Source organism: Drosophila hydei, unplaced genomic scaffold (genome assembly GCF_003285905.1).
Source record: "Drosophila hydei strain 15085-1641.00,03,60 unplaced genomic scaffold, DhydRS2 tig00000001-arrow-pilon, whole genome shotgun sequence".
In the NCBI taxonomy this organism is placed as follows: Eukaryota; Metazoa; Arthropoda; class Insecta; order Diptera; family Drosophilidae; genus Drosophila; species Drosophila hydei.
Window position 1 is genome coordinate 2,122,552 of NW_022045643.1, and position 19,748 is coordinate 2,142,299.

Genomic DNA, 19,748 nt, shown 5'->3' on the forward strand with positions numbered 1-19,748 from the left:
ATTTTATTTGAATAATTCGTCATTATAGAAAATATAGCTTAAGTCGATTAACCAATTATTTAGGAAAACTCAAAGGCATTTCGACTGGCTCATCCTTTGGCCAAGCTTAACTATAAATAATATTTTGTGTGTATTACATACGCTTAGTTACTAAAAAACTATGTCAAGTATCACTTAGATAAACACTATGCATCAGCAATTGTTAGAGGACGCCACAGACACACTTTGGCGGAGTGCTGCACACGCGAGGGGCTCGTTTCGTGCATGCAACGCTGGCCAAAATGGAGCAATGGGCGCCTAACAAATTGTGATTGGTCTTAACAGCTAGCTAATAATTAAATACAAGTGTAAAGAGAGTGGTTGTTGTTGCTGTTGCTGTTGTGGTGGATTTATAGCCACAATGCATCGATGGCTTCGTCCATGTCATCGACAGGCGATCGAGATAAACGCTGGGGCGTAGTCTTTAGGGCCTGCTGTTCACTGACAACTACCGCCTTGGCCTCCATATCGTTGCCGCTGAGCAGCACCATGAGAAGCACGCTGTTGCGTCTGGTGCGTGACTCCAGCTCTTGCTGCTGCTCTGGTAGCTGCTGCAGCTGCTGTTCTTGTGACTGATTGTTGCGCAACTTGCGCAGCCAGTCAGTGGCAGGCCAAATGCATTTACCACCCACGCTGCCACGCCGTCGACAGGCATCCCTTGTAGCTCGTCTGCTGTTGGTGCAGTAGGGACTGCTGTGTGGTTTATTGTTTCTGACAGTGTCGTTCGGCTGCAGCATTTCAACCACGCAAATTTCATCAGTAGCACCAATTTCGTTGGCGCATCCATCAACATCAGGCGCTGTTTCAGTCATTGACGGTGCCGCGGTTGCCGTTGTTGTTGTAAACGCTGCTGACACTGCCCTGCTGCACTCCTGCTACACGTTCGTCACTTGCGTCGTCAGGCCCAGATCAATGGCCATGCTCTTGCTAACAGCATCTGTTTGCACCAGACGCTGCCTGCCATAGCCATCCAATCGACCGCCGGCGCCATCGCGCCCATCGCCATCATGCTGCGAAAGCGGCAGCCATTTGTCGAGCCAACGCGGCCGGAATAACAGCGTAAATGTGCTGCGAAACTGTCGGCTCATCGAGCAGTAGAGTATGAAATTAATGCTCGAATTAATAAGTGCCAAGATATCCATTAGGTCACCTAAAATGAGACATTCGAACGGGAAAGCAATAAGCGTCAGTGCAACTAACGGGTGTTGGCACAGCCCGTAACCAAAGAAAACTTAAAGCTAATCTACATGCAACATAAGCTGCTATCTCATGAACATGGCTAATATAAGCAAGTGAGTGATAATAATGTGTCAGTTGCAATGTATCGAAACAAGATGAATATATCGATAACGATGTAGCTAAGTGTGCCTTTTACGAAGTCGATATATGTTGTTCTATATCGATAAGTGTTAAGAATTCCTTATCCTCCTCCGGTCACACCCTTTTCTAAACTAAGCTCTAAATGAACTACGTTAAATATATAGGCTCTTTCAACATGAGAATAAATCTTCATACTCACTCAGCTTCAGGTAGCACTGCATGAGAAACGCATCGCCTAGCAGCGCGTTCAGCAAACCCATAATACCCTGTGGAAATTCTGTGATGAGAAAGAGCAGTAACACGGCCAACAACATGCGTGTGGTGCGATCCGTTTGCTTTTCTTTCTCCAACAGCTTGCAACTTTTAGGTTGTGTGGGCGTTACAACCTTGCCATTGACAATGGGCTGCATATCGTTGGCCGCATGGCAGGCGAGTATCTTGCGCCGCTTTTTCGCGTCCAGCAGAGCGCCAATCAGGCGCACAGAAAGCACAGTCAGTGCAAAGCAAGGTATCAGCTTGATCACCACGCTGTAAATGAGAAATGTGGCATTGCGCAGGGGGCGATCGTGAAGTGCCAGCTCGCTGTGGTACAATTTATAGACCGTCACGTTGCGCTCTCCAGTGTCGGGTAGAACTGTGGTTGTTACAGTGGCCAAATCTGTGGAGAAGCTTGGCATATTGACCACTGTGGTGTTGCTGCCGCCCGTGGCCAGCGACCAGGCCATGTCCGGTGTGGTGCTAGACATCACTTGCATCGTGATGTGCTCCTCGTTGTTATAATCCAAGATGTATTGACTCAAAGGCACGGATTTAATTGTCTTGCCATTGGCATCAAGTGTCTCCAGAAACTTGGCTATTGCGGTGACCAAATATAGCCACGGCGACACCACCAGCACGCACACCACATAGGCTGTAGCTATGGTTATTGTGGTGGTGCGCATGCCGCACCAAATACGATTCCGTTGCGGATAGCTAACGGCAATATAACGCCAGACGGCCAGCGTAACTGTCAGCCAAATGGAGATGGTGTGCAACACTTGCGCGAAGATCGAGTGAAACTTGATGAAGCAGGCCCAACTATAGCTGAGCTGTTGCTCACGCGGCAAACTCGCACTGAGTATATAATCGTGCACAGTGTAGGGCATATACTCCAGCATGACAGCCAGGTCGGCCACAGCCAGGCCCGTGAGTATCGCATTGGTGGGAGAACGCATCTCGCGACGTGTTAGCACAATAATGTTCAATGTGTTGGCCAAAGTGCCCAAAATGCAGACGATGAGCGAAAAGTAGCCATGGATATATTTATAGCTGTTCAGGGGAGAGAAAATAACTGTTTAGCAAATAATCGAATATAAATAGTAAGAACATTAAGCTTCCTGTCAATCGAGTGCATCGAGTCATGCTGATTTTGCCTAATAATCAAGAGGATATTAAGCATACGCAACGTATTATCAGCTTCAAAAATACATTTCATGGTAATTAGGCAGGTGATCTTTTTATGCACACGCCAGTTCACACGTAGGCAAGAAAATTATTATGTAAATTACATTTAAGCCGAGAGACAAAAAAAAAAGTAATTAATATGCTGACGCGGCAGGCCATGGCATGCATGCCGCATGTCGCATTCCGCATTCCGCTCAGTCCAATCAACTTACTTCGTGTGAAAATCATCGATGCTGGCGCCGCAATAATGCGGCTCCGACATGTTCGTGACCATGTTGTCAATTTCGGTCGTCAGATGGTGGTGGTGGTAGTGCTATTGGTTGATTGCGTCCGTGGTGTGACTGGGCAGGAGTCGCTATAACAACTCCTACTTGGGCCAAGTGTCTGCGGCTGTGGCTTTTGAGGCTCTGGCTGCTGCTTCAGTTGCGTTTCAGCTGTGCGCTGTCAACATCAAGCCGCGGCCCAAGCTCTGTCTCCTCATTAATATTACTTTTGCGGCAGCTCTTCGATATTCCAATATTCAACTTGTTTCCTTTATCCTGTTGCCGTAGCTGAAATTAAATTAACCAAATATTTATACAGCGTTCGAACAGGGCGCTTAGCACTAAATTATGGCCAGCGTGCTAGAGACAAATTATAACGTGCTGCCATCAGTTCGTGTAGCCAGCAAAAACCTCGCCTGGCAACATGCAAATACTAAGTTAAATATAACGTGTCAGGTTGAAGGTGAAGTTCAAGTTGAAGCTGAAGTTGAAGGCAAGCTAATTGGCCACATTTCTGACTAAAAGACCTTTAAATAAAATTATTCAGCTGTGAGTGTTATTTTAAGAAACTTAAACAATACATCCAAACAGCAGCCCCAAATAACTAGAGCAAAGCATTTAAATGGCCCTGAAAGCAGCTCAACTTGCAGCCAACTTTGACAAAAGTTTTCATAACACGCCATAAATGTTCTTGTCCAGCAGAAGTAATTGGCCAAAGAGAAAACTATTACTAATATCTGGGCAAACAGTTTTCAGACAGTCAGATGCTGCATGTGCTATCAATATTACGCATACGCCAGCCGGTGCACACAGAGTTGTTGGCCCAGTTAAAAGAGTGCTGTTACAAGTCATTTGTCTTCACATTAGAAAAGTTCGGACAGCAAAGTTTTTGCAGTTGCCTGCGGGCACACGCACACAGACACATTACGTATACGCAATGAAAGGAAATGTCATTGCAGTGCTTGCAGTAGGGTTGCATGCCTCACTTGGCTTTTGCACTTCGTTAGCCACATTTGGCTTTGGTTGAACTTTGCAGCTGCAGCTGTAACTACAAATGTGGCTCCCATGTGACCCAAGTCGCCTGCAATATTTAATTAAAACTTTTATGTCCAGCACTTTGGCCAAGCCTTACGCCTTTCGCAAATAAATGGCAAAATTCCTTTGTTTTGTTTATCTATGAAGCAAACGTTGGAATATTTTTGGTCACCCGAAAATCTATTGTCTGCTGAGCGTGAAGCAGCTTTACAAATTTGCTTTCTATTTGCTGCAGCCAACATTTTCATGCAACTGACCCGCATCTAAGTTGACCCAGTTCTAGCAACAAATTGACACATAATCTACTGGCCCTATTGGCCACCACATCTGCAGCTAATGATCTGCGTATCGGTGAAAATTATGCAACATAATTAAACCATAACAGTCGACGACGTGCCACATTTGCGGGCAATTGTAGGCCAATGGGCCTCAGCTGTCTGCTGCCGGCTGGCAGGTTAATTAAAATTGGCCTACGTCTTCAAGAGGGCCATTATTGAGCCGTGGACAGTGCTAATGGCCTAAACGGCTTCATTAGATCATTTCAATAGAGTTTGCCTTAGCATTAAATGCCGACGGTTCGCCATGTTTCATTTCACGCCACGAAGTTCTTTTGGGCATCAACAAGTTGTTCGATGGTTGGGTATTACGTGACTTGCCTCAATTTCAACGCTCTGCGCTGGGCAGACGCCCACTGAAGATGCTAATGTTCCCAGCTGCCAAATTCAGTGCTCTTAGACGTTAATGTGCGGCATACGGTACGTATACGTTTTTATTTGAAAGCACCAGACCGAGGCCTGCCTAACCGTATGACTGACTGACTGACTGTTGGAGGCTAAGGCTAAGGCCATCTGATAGCCTAGGGTGTGGTTGCCTAGTAATTTAAGCTATTTGTTTATTACTGTTTCGCACAGTTCCATGAAGACCTACACTGAATTCAATTAAGTGTAGCCCAGGCACATGCTGTGCTTTAAATAAGATGAGAGTGTGAGAGTGGGAGCGAGGGAGAGATGGGGCATCGCTTTAGCCTATTCTGTATAGTGGTTTTATATTAAAAGCTCAAGTCAGGCACATGCTGTGCATTTAGATGGGCCACTTTGTTGGCCAAGAGCACAACTTCAATAATTATATTTCAAGGACTATTTGAATGACTGATAGTCCATCGAATCGCTGTAATTGGCAGTACTTGAAACTTCTTGAGAACGGTTCGACAGCTGTCTGTCAAGGCCGAGCTAACTTGAGCAGCCACAAATTAATTGAAATCCTCGAAATGCAACAACACATTCAACACTCAGTGGCAACTTCAAACGCTTCAAGGCATTAGCTAAATACAATTTTGAACTCTTAACAGCATTTGGGTTTTGTTTCCTGTAAGGCATGGCAACAAAGACTGATTGCAAAGTAAAAATACTAAACACGAGAACAATACAGTTATAAATTGCGGCCAAAGAAAGTTGTGGGGAAAGCTTAAAAGTGTTGCCCAAAACTAAATAGAAAATTAAATAGGGAAACTTGAAATTGAACGTAGACGAATGGCAAACAAGCTGAGATGCTTAGACTTTTGTATATTACAATCAGTTTCAGGGTAGGGCATCAAAAATAGAACTAGAACTGCCAATTGTTGTTCAGAGAAAGGCTAAAAAAAACAACAGAAAGAACCTCATATCAGCAACAAGACAAAGCAATTAGGTAAAGTACAACTAAAAGCAAACTGCTTGAAAGGTTTTTCTAAATGAAAAAATCCTAAAATCACACGCTGCCATTGAGAGCAACAACAAAACAAGAACAAGAACGAAAGGGTCTTCAGCTAAGCCCTGTTACATTTGCTTTAAGCTCCTTAAATTAATAATTCAGCAAAATATTTGTCTCTTGCTTTAATAATGTTGAATATTGCGCATACGCTGCGTGGGACCGAGTACCTGCTTGCTTATTCACGCTGATCTGATTTAGCTGTGTATGCCTTTGGCACATTTACTTCCGCTTATTATTTTTGATGATTTCCTAACGGTTTCTTCTAGCTACTTCCGGCCCTCGTACCGGTCCAGCGGTCAATGCTGACCTTAGTGGCCCCTCAGTGAATGCCACATTTACGGGCAGATTTTCTTTTGCCAGAGCTGTGTGAGTGAGTAAGAGAATTGCACACACGTGTGCGTTGCGAACTGTTAAACCAGATTAAATTCAGTCTTGAGCATTCAAAAAGGTATGCCCAACACGGACACGTGGCAGCTGTGACTTGATATGCCTGAAAGTGCTTAGTTTGGCTTGGCTTTGCGAGGCAAGCGAGCCCTACTTACCAAACAACTACAGACTGAGATGCCTCAAGGGTTTCAGTAGCTCTTTGTGAAAAACTTTATTTGTACCTAGCCCACTGCTCGTTAGACGCACTTCAAGCTTTGCCGTTTGCCCGGCTCGAATAGGCAAAATATTATAAAAATGTTGCTGTTTAAAGCATTGTTTTAAAAAAAAAAAAGACTATGGCTTAAATTTAAATGCATTTTAAATTGTTTATGTCCGGAATATGACTTTAAAGCTGGCTTGGCAGGAAGAGTTGGCAGCCAAATATTTGTTGAGGTGAGGTGTGCATGCAGCACACACAAAAACACACACACGTATGACAGCATTTTGTAATTAAGCATTCAGAGAATGTCGGCGAAAGCAACGTGAACAAACAGAAAAACAGGCGAAATGTGCCAACGCTTATGGCAGAGAGATCAAAAGTTCGGGCCACTCATAAACAAACAGGCAGATAAACAGAGCCACAGTTGGCGGCTATTCGGGCAGATGTTGAACCACAACACAAGGGACAAGCTGCACATTTCATTGCCAAAAAAAAGCACACACAAAGCCCACTTGACAGGACATGTGACACACACACACAGGCAGGCACAGAGAGAAAGAGCTACTGGCTTAGGTCAAGGTAATAACTGTCAACGAGCTGAAACGCCACTCGAGCTGTATTTGCTGCAAATAGATTGCATAATAAGTAGTCTGACAGGCGAGCCTTTGCTCCGATTACCCTAGCGTGCGATCTCGAATTTTTAGCCTGATTAAAATCGATGCTGCACAAAGCTTGTTTATACATTTTTAATATTAGTAAACTAACGTAAAGTGCTTAATTGTGTGTGATAAATGACAAGCTGCAGCAACAAGTGGCCAGCAACGCAGCGCAGCTCAAATGAGGTTCCATAAAACAATATTTGCTCCGCTCGCCCTTTTTTTTTTAATTTGCATTTGGCCGTTTATATCTTATCTGTGACGGCTTATTGTCTGGCTTATGGTTTATGAGCGCGTTTATTGTATGCATGTGCATGACCTTAGTTTTGGATTTCCTCTATGGCCAATTGGCAGTTGATTAACTGCTCGACCGCAGTCATAGTCCATAAACTATCAATAAATTCATAACAAGCAGCTGAGCGTCGCAATAGACACCTCTTTTCGCACCTTAATTAACTGAATAGCAACAACAAACAAACAAACAAACGCGCATTTATTAATTAATAATAACAGATAATTTATTAGATCAAATTCGTTAAGCTGCATAATAACTCAATTGAATTTCCTCTGGGACTTTCACACACGCAGGAAAAACAGCATAAAAACCTTGCAGATGGGCGCAACCAACTGCAAAATACTCGTTCGCAGTTCGAGTAGACAGACCATAGAATTTATGGATATAAATGTATATATATATATATATATATATCTTTAGAGTATATTATCAGAAAGCCACATGCCAGACTTAGTGATATATGAAAGGTGTGTTCAAAAAGTATGCGGGTTGTTTTATTTGATTTCAGCGGGTTACGTATACTAGATTTTTCTTATGCTGTTGCCCACATTCCTCCTGCCAACAAGTTCGTTCAGCTTGAATGCTCTGCTAATTTTTGATTGCTGTTTGGCTAGCATGAGTTTGGCCCTGCTAACACATACTTGGCCAGAAGCAACACCCTAATGACGCCGCAGACACCATATTGCCCAGAGTTGGCTTCAAGTGACTTTTACTTATGCCTGAAATTGAAGTGGGCACTGAAAGCATGAAGGTATGCTACGATTGAGTAGATCGTAGAAGAAGGTGAAGAAGATTACAAACAGATATTTCTTGAAGTGCTTTGAGGCTTATGTATATCAAGTAAGTAAGTCTATAGATGAGCAAATAGACGAGTCAATATCTAAAACTTCGAGTCTACAGTTGTAATTAACAGCTGTTAGTGCTATTCCAGAAAATATATATACTCATTTTCCCATTTCATGTTCACGAACAACTTAACAAATGCAATTGGCATATAAAAAATGTCAATTAATATGCCAACTGTAATTAGCTGCACAATTGCAGCCAATTTGCAGCAAAGTGTGCTAGAAAATTAAATTCGCATTTGGTTTTAATGCGCTTCATCCATTTGTGTCATAAAACGGTTTGCTAATGAAAATAGCTCGAACAAGGGCAGCTAAAAAACAGCGGGCGGTTACTGTGGCGAGTTTGTGTGGCTGGACATGAACGAGCAACACATGTTGCCACCAGCCACACTGCTGACCGCCCTCGTTCGCTGTCAACTTGTGACAACAAATAAAAATAATATCCGCAGTTGCCTTGTGGCTAGCTGCAGCAAACAAACGAAATTTGTATTAGTCAAGTTAATAAAAGATAAATAGCAAAAAAATAGCACGCAAAGGAAATAGGAAAAGGGAAGGAAAAGCTGCCAGTGCTCAAGACTCAAGTGCGCGTTTGGTCTTGGCCACAAAGCTTTATAGATATTATTTTTTAATTTATCATCATCGGTACCTGTTGGCAGCTCCTTGAGTTGGCTTTTTTTCCTGCTGTGGTTTTTCAATTTCATCCTGTTTTTTTTTTCTACTTAATACAGCAACAATTTTGCGGACCATTCGTCAGCAAAAAAAATGCTTTCGTTTCCAGACAAAAAAAAAATGGTGGAAGAACAGAAATTACAGTAAATTGTGTAGAAGAGCAAGTCAAGGAAATACCATCAATTTTCCATAGTCAACAAATTTTAAACGCAATGTCATAATAAGGTATAATAACTTGGACAACTAATAAGCAAGCGCCAGCTGCTGCTGCCCCAAAAACAAACTGTCATAAAAATATATAGAAAGTATATATACTACAGACTGGCATGATTGATTGTGCTGCTTACAGAATCAAATAAGATTTTTATTAATATTTATTTTTTATTTAATTTAGGACTTAGTAAAAGTTTGATCATTAAGTCTGATTTTCATTATTGTGAACAGCCCAAAAGTATGCTATATATTCGAAGTTTTTGTTCTTTATTATTTAACCAACTTTTGTTCAACATATTTCAAACAGACCTAAAACAATTTCTTAACAAATAAAAATTCCATCATTAAAGCACAAGTTCAACCGGGCAAAAATAATTTGGATTCATATGCACGAAAGGCATTCGACAAAGTTGAGGCCCCAGCGGCGCTCGGCATTGATTCCGTTCGTGTATTGGTGGGGCGTTGGGTGGCAGCCCAACCCCAATCCAGAACGCTTAACTTTTCATTTGGGTATTACCCACTGGGCTATGCCTTATCGATTCATTACCTATGGGCCCAGTCCATACGTATAGCACGCACAATTAAATTTTCAGCCGCTGGCGTGAAGTAAATACTAATACATATTATACAGGCTAATCCACGAGTCTGCGTGTGCGTGTGTGTGTGCGTGTACGTGTGTGTGAGTTTATGCTAATGGTAATTTTATGCTGCCTACTTGAGTTCTGCTCCCAGTTCGATGGGAGCCCCACACGTGTGTGTTGTTTGTCTGTTCGTGTATAAATAATATTCATTACGAAATTACCAAATTTTTGCCCTTGCGCACAATTTGTGTTCATTTATATTATTTTTCAGTTTCATTTTTCTTCTTCTTCTTTTGTATTTTTGCGCCTGGCTTTCGCTTTAAAAAATGTTTTTAAATATATTTTGCATGCTGTCGTCGTGCCACAGATATTTTATTTGTCCTCTTCTGCCTTTGCTTCTTCTTTTTTATATTTATGTTTTATAGCCGCAGGGAGCTGCTCACGAACAGCCGCATAAATTTCATTTAGTTAGTTTCACTTGACTACAAATTTGCTTTCTTTTTATGCAGCGGCGCATAAAACCAGTTTGAGCGGCTTTTGTATCTGTACCTTTTAGGCGCGATACGTTTTATTACGCATACGCAACGTTTTACCGTGCGCGAGTCGCAACAATTAAATTTGGTTAAAGTGGCTTTTGGCTGACTTACACAAAGCCTTTTAGCTTTAAGGACTTACTGACTATCGTATATCACACTTTGCCATGTACCCGATTGATTTAGTTATTGGCAGCAGCTTTGATGTGTTCTGGCTGAGTTAACTTTAAGGCCACGTACTCAACCTTTAGCCATGCAAATCGACAGCTGTTGCTAGTACCAACTCAAAGCCAAATTGCATATTCATACGCCAAATTGACTACAAAAGCGATCCGCCAAAAATGTTGGCCAACACTTCACTCGCACTCGCAGTTGATTTTTTTTTTCGTTTGCTTCTTGTTGAAGGACCTTCGAATAACAAGCACAAAGCGCACTTGCGGCTGCAGCAACATTTACCTTGAGCTCACAGAAAAGCCGAAGCGACAGTTCAAGAGGCTAACTGACTGCACGGAGAAAAATCACTGCTATCAACTGCCAGCCAGCCAGTTCGCACGGCATTTCTGTTCGCTGTCAACTTTAAGGAGAAGACATTTTTCTCTCTCTCCCTCGCTCGGTTTATTTTTTTTTTGTTTTGGGAATTTCAAGCTGAAAGTTCGGTACGGTGGCTGCTGTTTTAATTAAGTTAAAGTGGCAAATGCATGGAAGTCACTCAAACAGTTCCGAAACGAGGTCAACTAGCTGTTCAGAGATCTTGGAATATTACATAACTAAGTAGTTATGCTTAGAAAAAACGCCCAAGTACAGTATGCCACAGTTGCAAGTACGCGCAACATGCAAAGCCTGACTTATAAATAGCCCAACATGAGTTCCACAAATTCGCAGAAAAACAAAACACTAAGCAGCAACATATTTGTTTTATGTGCGTAGGTGTAGTGGAGGTGTCTATGCAGCAGAAAAACAAGTAGCCAAAGGCACTTTAGTGCACTTGAGACATGCATAGAGCGAAGAGCATAATAAAAATACAAAAAAACCATCAAGTAGGAAACCGAGACGGCCAAGGTGAGAGAATTCGGACGGACAATAAGTGTTTTCAGACAGCAGTCGCCTTTTATAAGGCAAGCAGCCGTCGAGGTAAGCTACAAAGCGCAGAAACTGTGTAAGCCGACACCTCGTTTACCCTAACGCCTCAATTCGCAGCATATTTCCTGCCACTGTCCAAGCGAGTTGCGCCTAATAAAATAAAATTCGTGTTAGGGTAATCGAGTTTTTAAGCAATTTCTTGCTCAGATTTCACATTGAAGTTTGAAACTTGGGACTAAGGCTTGAAATTGAATACAAACTTATGTATAATAAAAATAAAATAAAGATATTTTTAGAAATTCTTAAGTATTTATGCATAATAAATGCTTATAGAAAGCAGAAAGGCACAGAATTTGGCTAAGTAAATGGTGCTGTTCGCTATTTGCTATCCGCTGCCTCATTGCCCCTTGTGGCACATTAACAATTTGGTCATTGACATATAGCGTTTGCCCTGGCGCCACCAGGTCGACTGCTGCTGCTCATGCATAAATATACATCCTGCCTGACCCCAGCATGCGAGCGCATTTTTCACGTGCCCAGGTCGAAAATGGACTTTAGCCAGTTGTTTAGTAGTGGGCGGCACTTGGGGAATTTAATAAATTGTCGACCCAGCTGCTGGCAAAGCCAGTGCAATCAGCGATAGCTAAAGAAAAAGGGGAAAAACAAGTTAGCAACTTTACCTCTCGTTGCACGTTGCAAGTGGCAATTGCGGCGCTACCTCTAATGCAGCTTAAGCACCTTTAACAGCTCGTATGACAGACCAGATGCGGGCTAAGGTGTGTTCGCTGAATAATTGACTCAAATTGGCATTCCAATAAGCTAATGCTAATGATGATGATGATGATGATGATGATGATGATGATGATGATGATGATGATGATGATGATGATGATGATGATGCGGGCACACAGCAAATGACGTAGTTTTAAAGTCAAAACTGAAAGTTTGATTAAATTCAAATATTTAAAATAGAATCGAGTTTTGCCATCGCTCGAGGTATTCCAATAAATGCAGCGTGTCAGCAGTCAGGAACTGGATTGCGAAGAGCAGCTGCTGACAATTCTTTCTGGATCATTTACAAGCCGCAAACGTGACGTGTCTTGCGTCTGGCTGACAGCAATGTTGAGAAATGTCAACATCAGGTAATAAGAATGTCCTCCGTGCTTCCTGCTTCTGTCAGTGGATATATTTGCAACTTCCAAAGAAAAGACATAGACAGAGGCAGAGACAGCAAGCTCCTTGGCTCCTCGGATTCCCAGTTATTATTTGTCTCTGACTTGTCTTGCATGTGCACTTGATGTTTGTGTCGTTGATAAAATGCAATTTTCGGGCTTTTCTTTTGTTGTAAGTTGTAAGACGACACAACAAAAGCGTTGAAAAATAGCAAATGCCTGCGCTTAGCACTTGGCCATGACAGCTGCTAAGCATATGTAAATCAGGCAGCCAAAGCAACCATTTGTCTACTACGAATAAAATACGAACCAGCCAACAGCCACCATTCGGGGCCAAGAACCTCATAACTTAGACATTAGCCAAACAGCTAAGTGCGCGGTTTTATCTATTAGGAACACATGACAAATAATTCTTACTCAAGCATTAGTCAAGCTTTGTTGATATCTTGCACTTATTGTTTAGCCGACGAAATCCAAGATAAGAAAACTGCTTAACTGTCTGAACAGTGTTCAATTTTCGTAAAATAATAGACAGCGCCATGCCCGCTGCGAACAATGGCCAGGCCCTTTGACTCCCACTCGTTTAGTACTTCATTTTTTATAATCTTTTGAGGGTCGTCTGCCATATCTTTTGTATATTTGCTGTCGATTGTCGATGCTGTTGCCACTGGCTTTATTGTTCACGCTGAGCAGTGCAACGTCTCGCGCTGTCTGTCTGCCAGAGTTTTTCTTTAATGCTGGTCAAGTAAACAAAGCACTTGAGCTTAAGGCACCAAAGTACGCTCCTCCTGCTATGCAATGGTTTATTGCACTTTGCTTAATGTGCCGTTCCGAAAAGTGTTTGTGCTATAAACTGAAAGAATGGCTAATAAGGTTTTGCCTACAGGCGCAATATATTTATATATATATATATATACTTATATTGATAATTTAACAAGAATAGAAATTTACTATGCAAGTCTGGGCTTTTGATAAACAAGTTCTGCCCTGCAGCATAATAAATTGAAATTCGAATTTTAACTAATTCAAGCAGCAGCTGCGTTGGGTATTTAAATTGATAATCTTCATGAATTTAAAGTCTTAACTTGAATTAATCTTAATGCTGCAGCAAGCAAGCAGCTAGAGCTTCCTATCATATAACAGCATTTAATGCCAGCACTTAGGGCACTTCTGTTGCTGCGCCACTTATCAAAACTATTATTTAAATGAAATAATCATTATTTATGCATTCCGCCATACTCAACGCATCCGCATTTACTGACAGATTGTTTCATGAGCATTCGCATTCGCATTCACACTGCGTATGCGTAATATTCGCCTAGATTTATGCAACACTTTAGCAACTAGCGAGCGAGGGCGCTGGTGAATATACATTTATAATATGGAATATGGATACGCCATCACTCATGCATATCTACTTCTGAGAAGCAACATCCGCTGATGATGGTACGTGATCAGTAGAGTCGGAAGCTGTGGCTGTGGCTGTGGCAGTGGCTGGCGCTGACCTTGCGTTTGTTGTTGCACAACATAAAATTGCATCGTAAGAGATTTTGTTTGTTTTGTTTCTTGATGGTGCTGCTGGTGCTGCTGCTGCTGCAGCTGCCGACACATATGCTGTTTGGCTGCCTTTGGCTTGTGCTTAATATCAGCTAGCACTGATTTATTCCAAGTACGTTGCCATCAACTGGGCCTCGACTACAGAGTGTGGAGCAAGGCCCAACTTGAAATATTGATCCATTTAGGGTTCTGTTCGCATATGCAAAAAAGCCTCACAACTTGGCAACAAAGGCGCGGGCCATGGATTGATTGGGGTACAACATTGTCAACCGATATTGATATTTTTCTAGCATTTACTCTCAAGTTTTCTATTGAAAAATTTGGCATTGAAATTTATTTCAGGGCTTGGCTAGACAAACACTTTACGTGGCTCATTTGAAAGTGAAAAGCTCTTAATGTAGGCTAAGTCCATAGTCATTTATTTTGGCAACACACATTCGAATTATCACTAGCTGACCCAACCACCTCACCCAAGTCGCAGAAGGCACCCTCTTGCCGTTTTTCTCCATTTTTTCGCTCGTTTTGTCTTCACAAGCTGTAAAATATAAGTCTTTTCGCTGGAAAGACAGCCAATTTATGACGCATATACAAAAATGCGGCACATGTGGCGTATACGCAACTTTTTGACAGCTAATCAGTTAAGCCACATAAGAGGTCATATAAGAGACAATATGTTAGCACGAATTGCCGCAATGGCATTAGGAATTCCGGGAAAAAGAAAAACAAATACAAAATTGAGAGCGACAAATACTTAAAGCATTTAAAATCCTTTATTAATGCTTGAGTGCCTCAATCAAATTAAGGTTTTTAAAACAATGCGCAGCCATTGCCACAGGCAATCACAGCCTGGCAACTGTCGGTTAGCCAAACTTAGACAAAGAGAAGATATCATTGGATTTGCACGGACTGGCAGCAGGGTTCAACCACAATAGGCAATAAACGTGGCTCGTTGGCAAATTGCTGAAACCTAATTAGCTGAACTTATACCATAATACTTATGGACTTGACCAATGCTCAAACTTTGATGCGTTTCATGTAATCCGTTCGAAAAAAGAGAGAGAGTTGAAGAGGCCAAGTCACGACACTGTGATTAGATAGGCTATTGACATTTGACTTTCGACTGTGACTGTGACTGTGACGAAGATGAAGACAAATAAATGTATAAAAAAGAACAAAATTTATGCACACGACTTTAGATGCTCTTTAAATAGATAAATAAACGGGGTAGCTTGATGTTCTGGACCTGTTTGCTAACTGCAGTTTAAGGCAGCTAAAAGCCAAGTACATATAGCAAACGTTGAGCTCAATCAATATATTTGTGTGCTATATCATCAAACTAAAATGAGATTTTCTATAGGGTATCTATCAGTCAGGCACTCTCCGTCAATACATTCCTAATGACTGCACATGTTTTGCGGTTTCATGACGACGCCAGAAAAATTGCGACCAAATAAATGCGTCAACGCCGACGAAGCCAATTAAAACTAACGACGCTCTTCCTCTACAATTTCAACGCCTGCGAAACATTTAGGCACATAGCAAAAAAAAGAAAAATATACTAAATATACTGCACTTAAAATACCAGATAGACTTTTCTTAAGTGTAAACAGCTGTTGTTTTTTTAGGGTCAGAGTCGGCGCTAGTTCACAGCACTTAAATTGAAATGTTTATTGTGACTTTTATTGACAGAAGTTTGGTTTGCGTTGCTTTGCATAAACGAAGGCGCGTTGGCCGTGTGAAAAAGGCTTGCACTATGCTAAGTCAACTTTGGGGCGGACAATTTCCTTTTGGGAAATTAGAAAACTTTACGTTATCTGTGCATATATTTTGGCAAACACAAAGCCGTTTGAGCATTGTTTGCGCTCGTCCCGTGTTGACTTCTCACCCTTCCACACTTGCTGGACTTTCTCTGTTATTGTGAGACTATAAAAATGAAAAAAAAAAAACAACAGTAAAGCAGATAGTATCTGGCCGTAGTATAAAAATATCAGGTTTATTTGCTCAAGGTTTGTGCAGGTTTCTAGTTTATGTTTCTTGTCCTTTTGAGTTTTCGCAGCTTAAATTTGAATTTTATGCGAATTTCCCCTTTGGCCTGCGGAAATCAAGTGAAACCGAAATGTCTCTCAAAGCAGATGTACAAGCAATTTGAGTCGCTTTTATTGTTTGCTTATAACGCCGCAGCTGTAAGGACTATAAAGTATATGTTTTATATATTTGATTCACACTTTGCTAGGGAAAACAAGAACATCTAAAAAAAACTACACCCCAGTTGATAGTTGGACGCACTTCGATTGCACTTTTGTGGCCCCATCGATCATAAACTGAAACCAAGCATATACTTATAATAATGACCATGAGTGTAGCGCGTTGCTTCCAGATAAGAATAGATGGGCGCGTTGTGGAGCCTGTGGAGGGAGGGCAATTTTATGGGCTAAGCAGAGGCAGGGGAAAGCTTTGAACACAACTTAAGGCTCTCGGCCAGGTATGGGCAAATGTAAGGTAGAAATTTGATAGCTTTACATGCATCCATACAGCTTACCTACCCATCACAGCAAATCCACATTTAAATTATATTTATCCAGTGGTGCAGTGACCGTTACACGGATTATATTCAATGGATTTTTAAGCTCCTAATCCTCGAGCAAAGCAGCTTTGCGAACTTTTACGAAAAGTTTTTGAGTTGTGCTTAACCAGAAACTCACCTAACCAAAGCCAGAAAATTGAAGCAGCGCTTCACTTGGGGCTTTCGCGATTCCTGTTAAAGTCAAAATTCAGCTGGCATTTATCATCGTTGCACGATGCCGAGAAAAAAAATCATATCAATTTTATGTTCGCTGCAGACGAGATATTTCAATTATATTTTAAATATTTTTTTTCATTTATTTTCGTTTTTTTTTGTATATTTTTTTGACGACGCACAGCACAGAGAAGCGTAACACAAGCACACAGTCAGACGGGGCGCTACTGATATCCACTGATGCCGATTCGTAGCCGTTGCCGAGACACGTGCGTGCGGCGCCGCAATGAAAAGCCAACTGAAAAGCTGAAAAATGCTGGGACCATCTGGTTGGCGCGCGCTGACAGCCGACACGAAACAGTTTCCTGTGCGCCTGACGAAAGTGTTGCCAGCGCGGCGGCTGAGGCAGCGGCGGCGGCAGCGCCCAAAACAGCTGTTTCGGCTGTAAACAAGCCTTGTGTTCCACAAGACGCAACTGGTGTACTAAGTAGACATGGCATCCACTTGGCGTCCACAACAGCTGACCGACAGAGAAAAAACTTGTTGACGCTGCAGCGCTGCAAAGCTCTCTCCCTCTCTCACTACGGCTCTCTCCACCTTGCAGCCCTTTTGCTTTTGCCTGTCTTTGCGGTGTGGAATGCAAGTAACTGTTGTTTTTATGAATGGAAAGTCCCTCACTTCAGTTTCGACTCCACATTCTACTCCTTATGCTTGTCTTTAGGCTTGCTGTGATTTGGCTTTATTTGTTAGTAGCAAAAACTTTTGGCTAGACTGGCAGCTTGGCAACAATAGAAAGCCATCAAAATTCCCATATGGACTCACACGTAGCAAAGCAGTCTATAATAAATCATCGAATGATTTAATGCAAACACTTTTTGCTAACCAAATACCAACAACAACAGCTGCTGCAACAATGAGAAGCGAAAAAAATAAAACATTTTAATACACTTGAAAATTCCATGTTGAAATATGTTTAAACCCTTTTTGGGCGCTCGTAAACCGTTTGGCTATCTGCGTGTTGCGCTCTCGGTTAGATTTATGTTTAGCCAACAACACACACACACGCAGTCAGGCACATATGTTGATACACTGGATTATAGTATTTGCCATTTATATGTGTCTGTGTCCGTTTCAATTTGCATGATTTTTTTGTCATGTTCGTTATTCGTCTTTTTTAACGCATGTTGATTAGCTGTTACTTTTTTCGGGTGATTTATGGCAATAGCCGTATGATTTATTCAGGCGAACTGATGTGTGCCACATAAACGGTGAAAATATCAAATAAAGACATAACAATAATACGCTGACTATTTAAAGGATTAATAATTCAAAAGCTGCTTTGGCGCCATGACAACAAAGCTAGACATAAATGCAGTTTTAAAAATCGCCATTTAATATGATTGCAAAGTCATTATAATTTTTTTTTCCGCTTGGAATGAATAGAAGCATAGCAACAAAAAATGTCCAAGTGAATTGAAAGGATTATCGCGTTGGGTTTCGTCGCCCAAATGGTTTCTGGTTTTGCGGTTAAGCGAATAGTTTCCATGGCAGTTGATGTGGCCTCTTCAAGGAGTGGGGAACGGGCGAGGGAGGTGACTGCTCTGTGGATATGTGGGCAAGGGTCTGTGTCGCTGTCAAGTCAGCATTTCCTGTTTACTGTGGCGAGCGACCCGGCGAACACACACAAGCACACGCAACCTAAAATACGCATACGCAGAGTAAGCCGCAGTAAAGTCGTCATCGTCGACGTCGTCGTGGTGTAGATGCCAGCGAATATAGTGCTTCAGTTAGGGTCTTGGTTGCGCTTTAATGCAAAGCAGCTGAATTGGATTTGGAATTGTGTGGCGTCCAAATGGCTGGCACATTTTAGCTGGCGGCAACACAAAATGGCTGTCAAATAACTTCCGGCTAACTATGTACTCCCTTTAATACAGTGGGGTCACGTGCGAAATTGAAGCACGAAAAATCAAACACTGCTCGACCAGCCCCACGACACGCTGCGGCTGTCACCGAGGGCATTATCAACTGTCTCGTTGTCATTTTGCGTCGCAGATTTCACATTGTATTAGGTAGAGCCCGAAACATTTGAATGCTCAGCGCAAATCGATGCAATTGAAAAATAATTGAACATTTGAAATGTTTATTGAACGTCAGCTCAGCTAAGTTCCGTATATGGGCGTGAGTGCTGGTATCCTCCCAGGGGCTGTTTCGTTGACTGCCTTTGCATATCTAATGGCTCTCCATTCGCCTTGTCTCCGTGACTGTGTTAATAGCTCTGCCATGCGACTCCCCACATTCCTCATGCCAGGCACGTCTGGCCTGTGTGATAAAAAAGAATGTTATTGATTGGATTTTTAGCAGTTTCTGCTTTAACCACACTTAGGCTCATAATCGAGCCCCCGAATTGCGGCTACGCCATGCCGCAGATGTCTCACATATTATAATATGACATTTCAAGTCTGCATTATGGCACGAACTGTCGCCAAATTGATTTTTCCTCTTCGGCTAATTCCAACTTGGGCAGTACTATTAACGCTGATGGTAAACATTCACAGCTCCTGGTATGTCAGCTGACATAACTAAAGGAATTTGCATCTGTCTCCCATGGGGTTTCAATCAATTTGGCATAATACTGAAAATGGAAAATAAATACATAAGGATTTAAATAAGGCAGCCGTTAGGAGCTTAATGGAAATTTTATGTGGTTTACCAGACAGCTTTGATGTTGGCTCAAAGCTCAAGCGACCGGCATTGAGTGTGAACTCAATTCTTCTGGCTGCCGCCATGACAAGTTGACACATCTAACAAAGCGCTCAGAGCTCAAATGGCAGGAAAGAAATGCGGCATTGAACTGGGTTGAGCAGCAGGCTGAAAGCGGCTCAAAAAGTCATCAGAAATGTTTTCACCTGCAGCAAACTGAAAAAGTTTTCATAGTTGTTTTACGTTTATTTAAGTTTGTCATATGTGTGAAATAA

The 19,748-nt window shown here is 41.9% G+C and overlaps 2 protein-coding genes across 4 annotated transcripts; both read right to left on the minus strand.

Annotated features, from left to right (window-relative positions):
• Positions 1 to 359: 359 nt before the first annotated feature.
• On the minus strand, positions 360 to 874 carry LOC111596614. Its single transcript, XM_023310898.2, has one exon. The coding sequence runs from the start codon at positions 849 to 851 to the stop codon at positions 390 to 392; it is 462 nt and encodes a 153-aa protein (XP_023166666.2). The 5' UTR covers positions 852 to 874; the 3' UTR covers positions 360 to 389.
• A 19-nt stretch (positions 875 to 893) lies between these two features.
• Positions 894 to 17,690, minus strand: LOC111596613 (sex peptide receptor-like). 3 transcript variants are annotated; one of them, XM_023310896.2, is made up of 4 exons: positions 16,739 to 17,690; positions 3,015 to 3,353; positions 1,559 to 2,667; positions 894 to 1,189 (listed from the first exon to the last, which is right to left on the minus strand). In XM_023310896.2, the coding sequence occupies exons 2-4, from the start codon at positions 3,074 to 3,076 to the stop codon at positions 915 to 917; spliced, it is 1,446 nt and encodes a 481-aa protein (XP_023166664.1). In that variant the 5' UTR covers positions 3,077 to 3,353; positions 16,739 to 17,690; the 3' UTR covers positions 894 to 914. The 3 variants fall into 3 exon arrangements, with proteins under 3 accessions (XP_023166664.1, XP_023166665.1, XP_030080799.1); XM_023310897.2 differs by lacking the exon at positions 16,739 to 17,690 and adding an exon at positions 16,580 to 16,714; XM_030224939.1 differs by lacking the exon at positions 16,739 to 17,690 and adding an exon at positions 16,576 to 16,714.
• Positions 17,691 to 19,748: the final 2,058 nt, after the last annotated feature.

What these genes read in the sequence shown, in the direction of transcription:
- LOC111596614 (XM_023310898.2), bottom strand. Translation starts at nt 851, where the DNA reads ATGACTGAAACAGCGCCTGATGTTGATGGATGCGCCAACGAAATTGGT.
- LOC111596613 (XM_023310896.2), bottom strand. Translation starts at nt 3,076, where the DNA reads ATGGTCACGAACATGTCGGAGCCGCATTATTGCGGCGCCAGCATCGAT. An exon ending in ATCGATGATTTTCACACGAA is followed by an intron (nt 2,668 to 3,014) that starts GTAAGTTGATTG and finishes TCCCCTGAACAG; the next exon opens with CTATAAATATATCCATGGCT. An exon ending in GCAGTGCTACCTGAAGCTGA is followed by an intron (nt 1,190 to 1,558) that starts GTGAGTATGAAG and finishes GTCTCATTTTAG; the next exon opens with GTGACCTAATGGATATCTTG.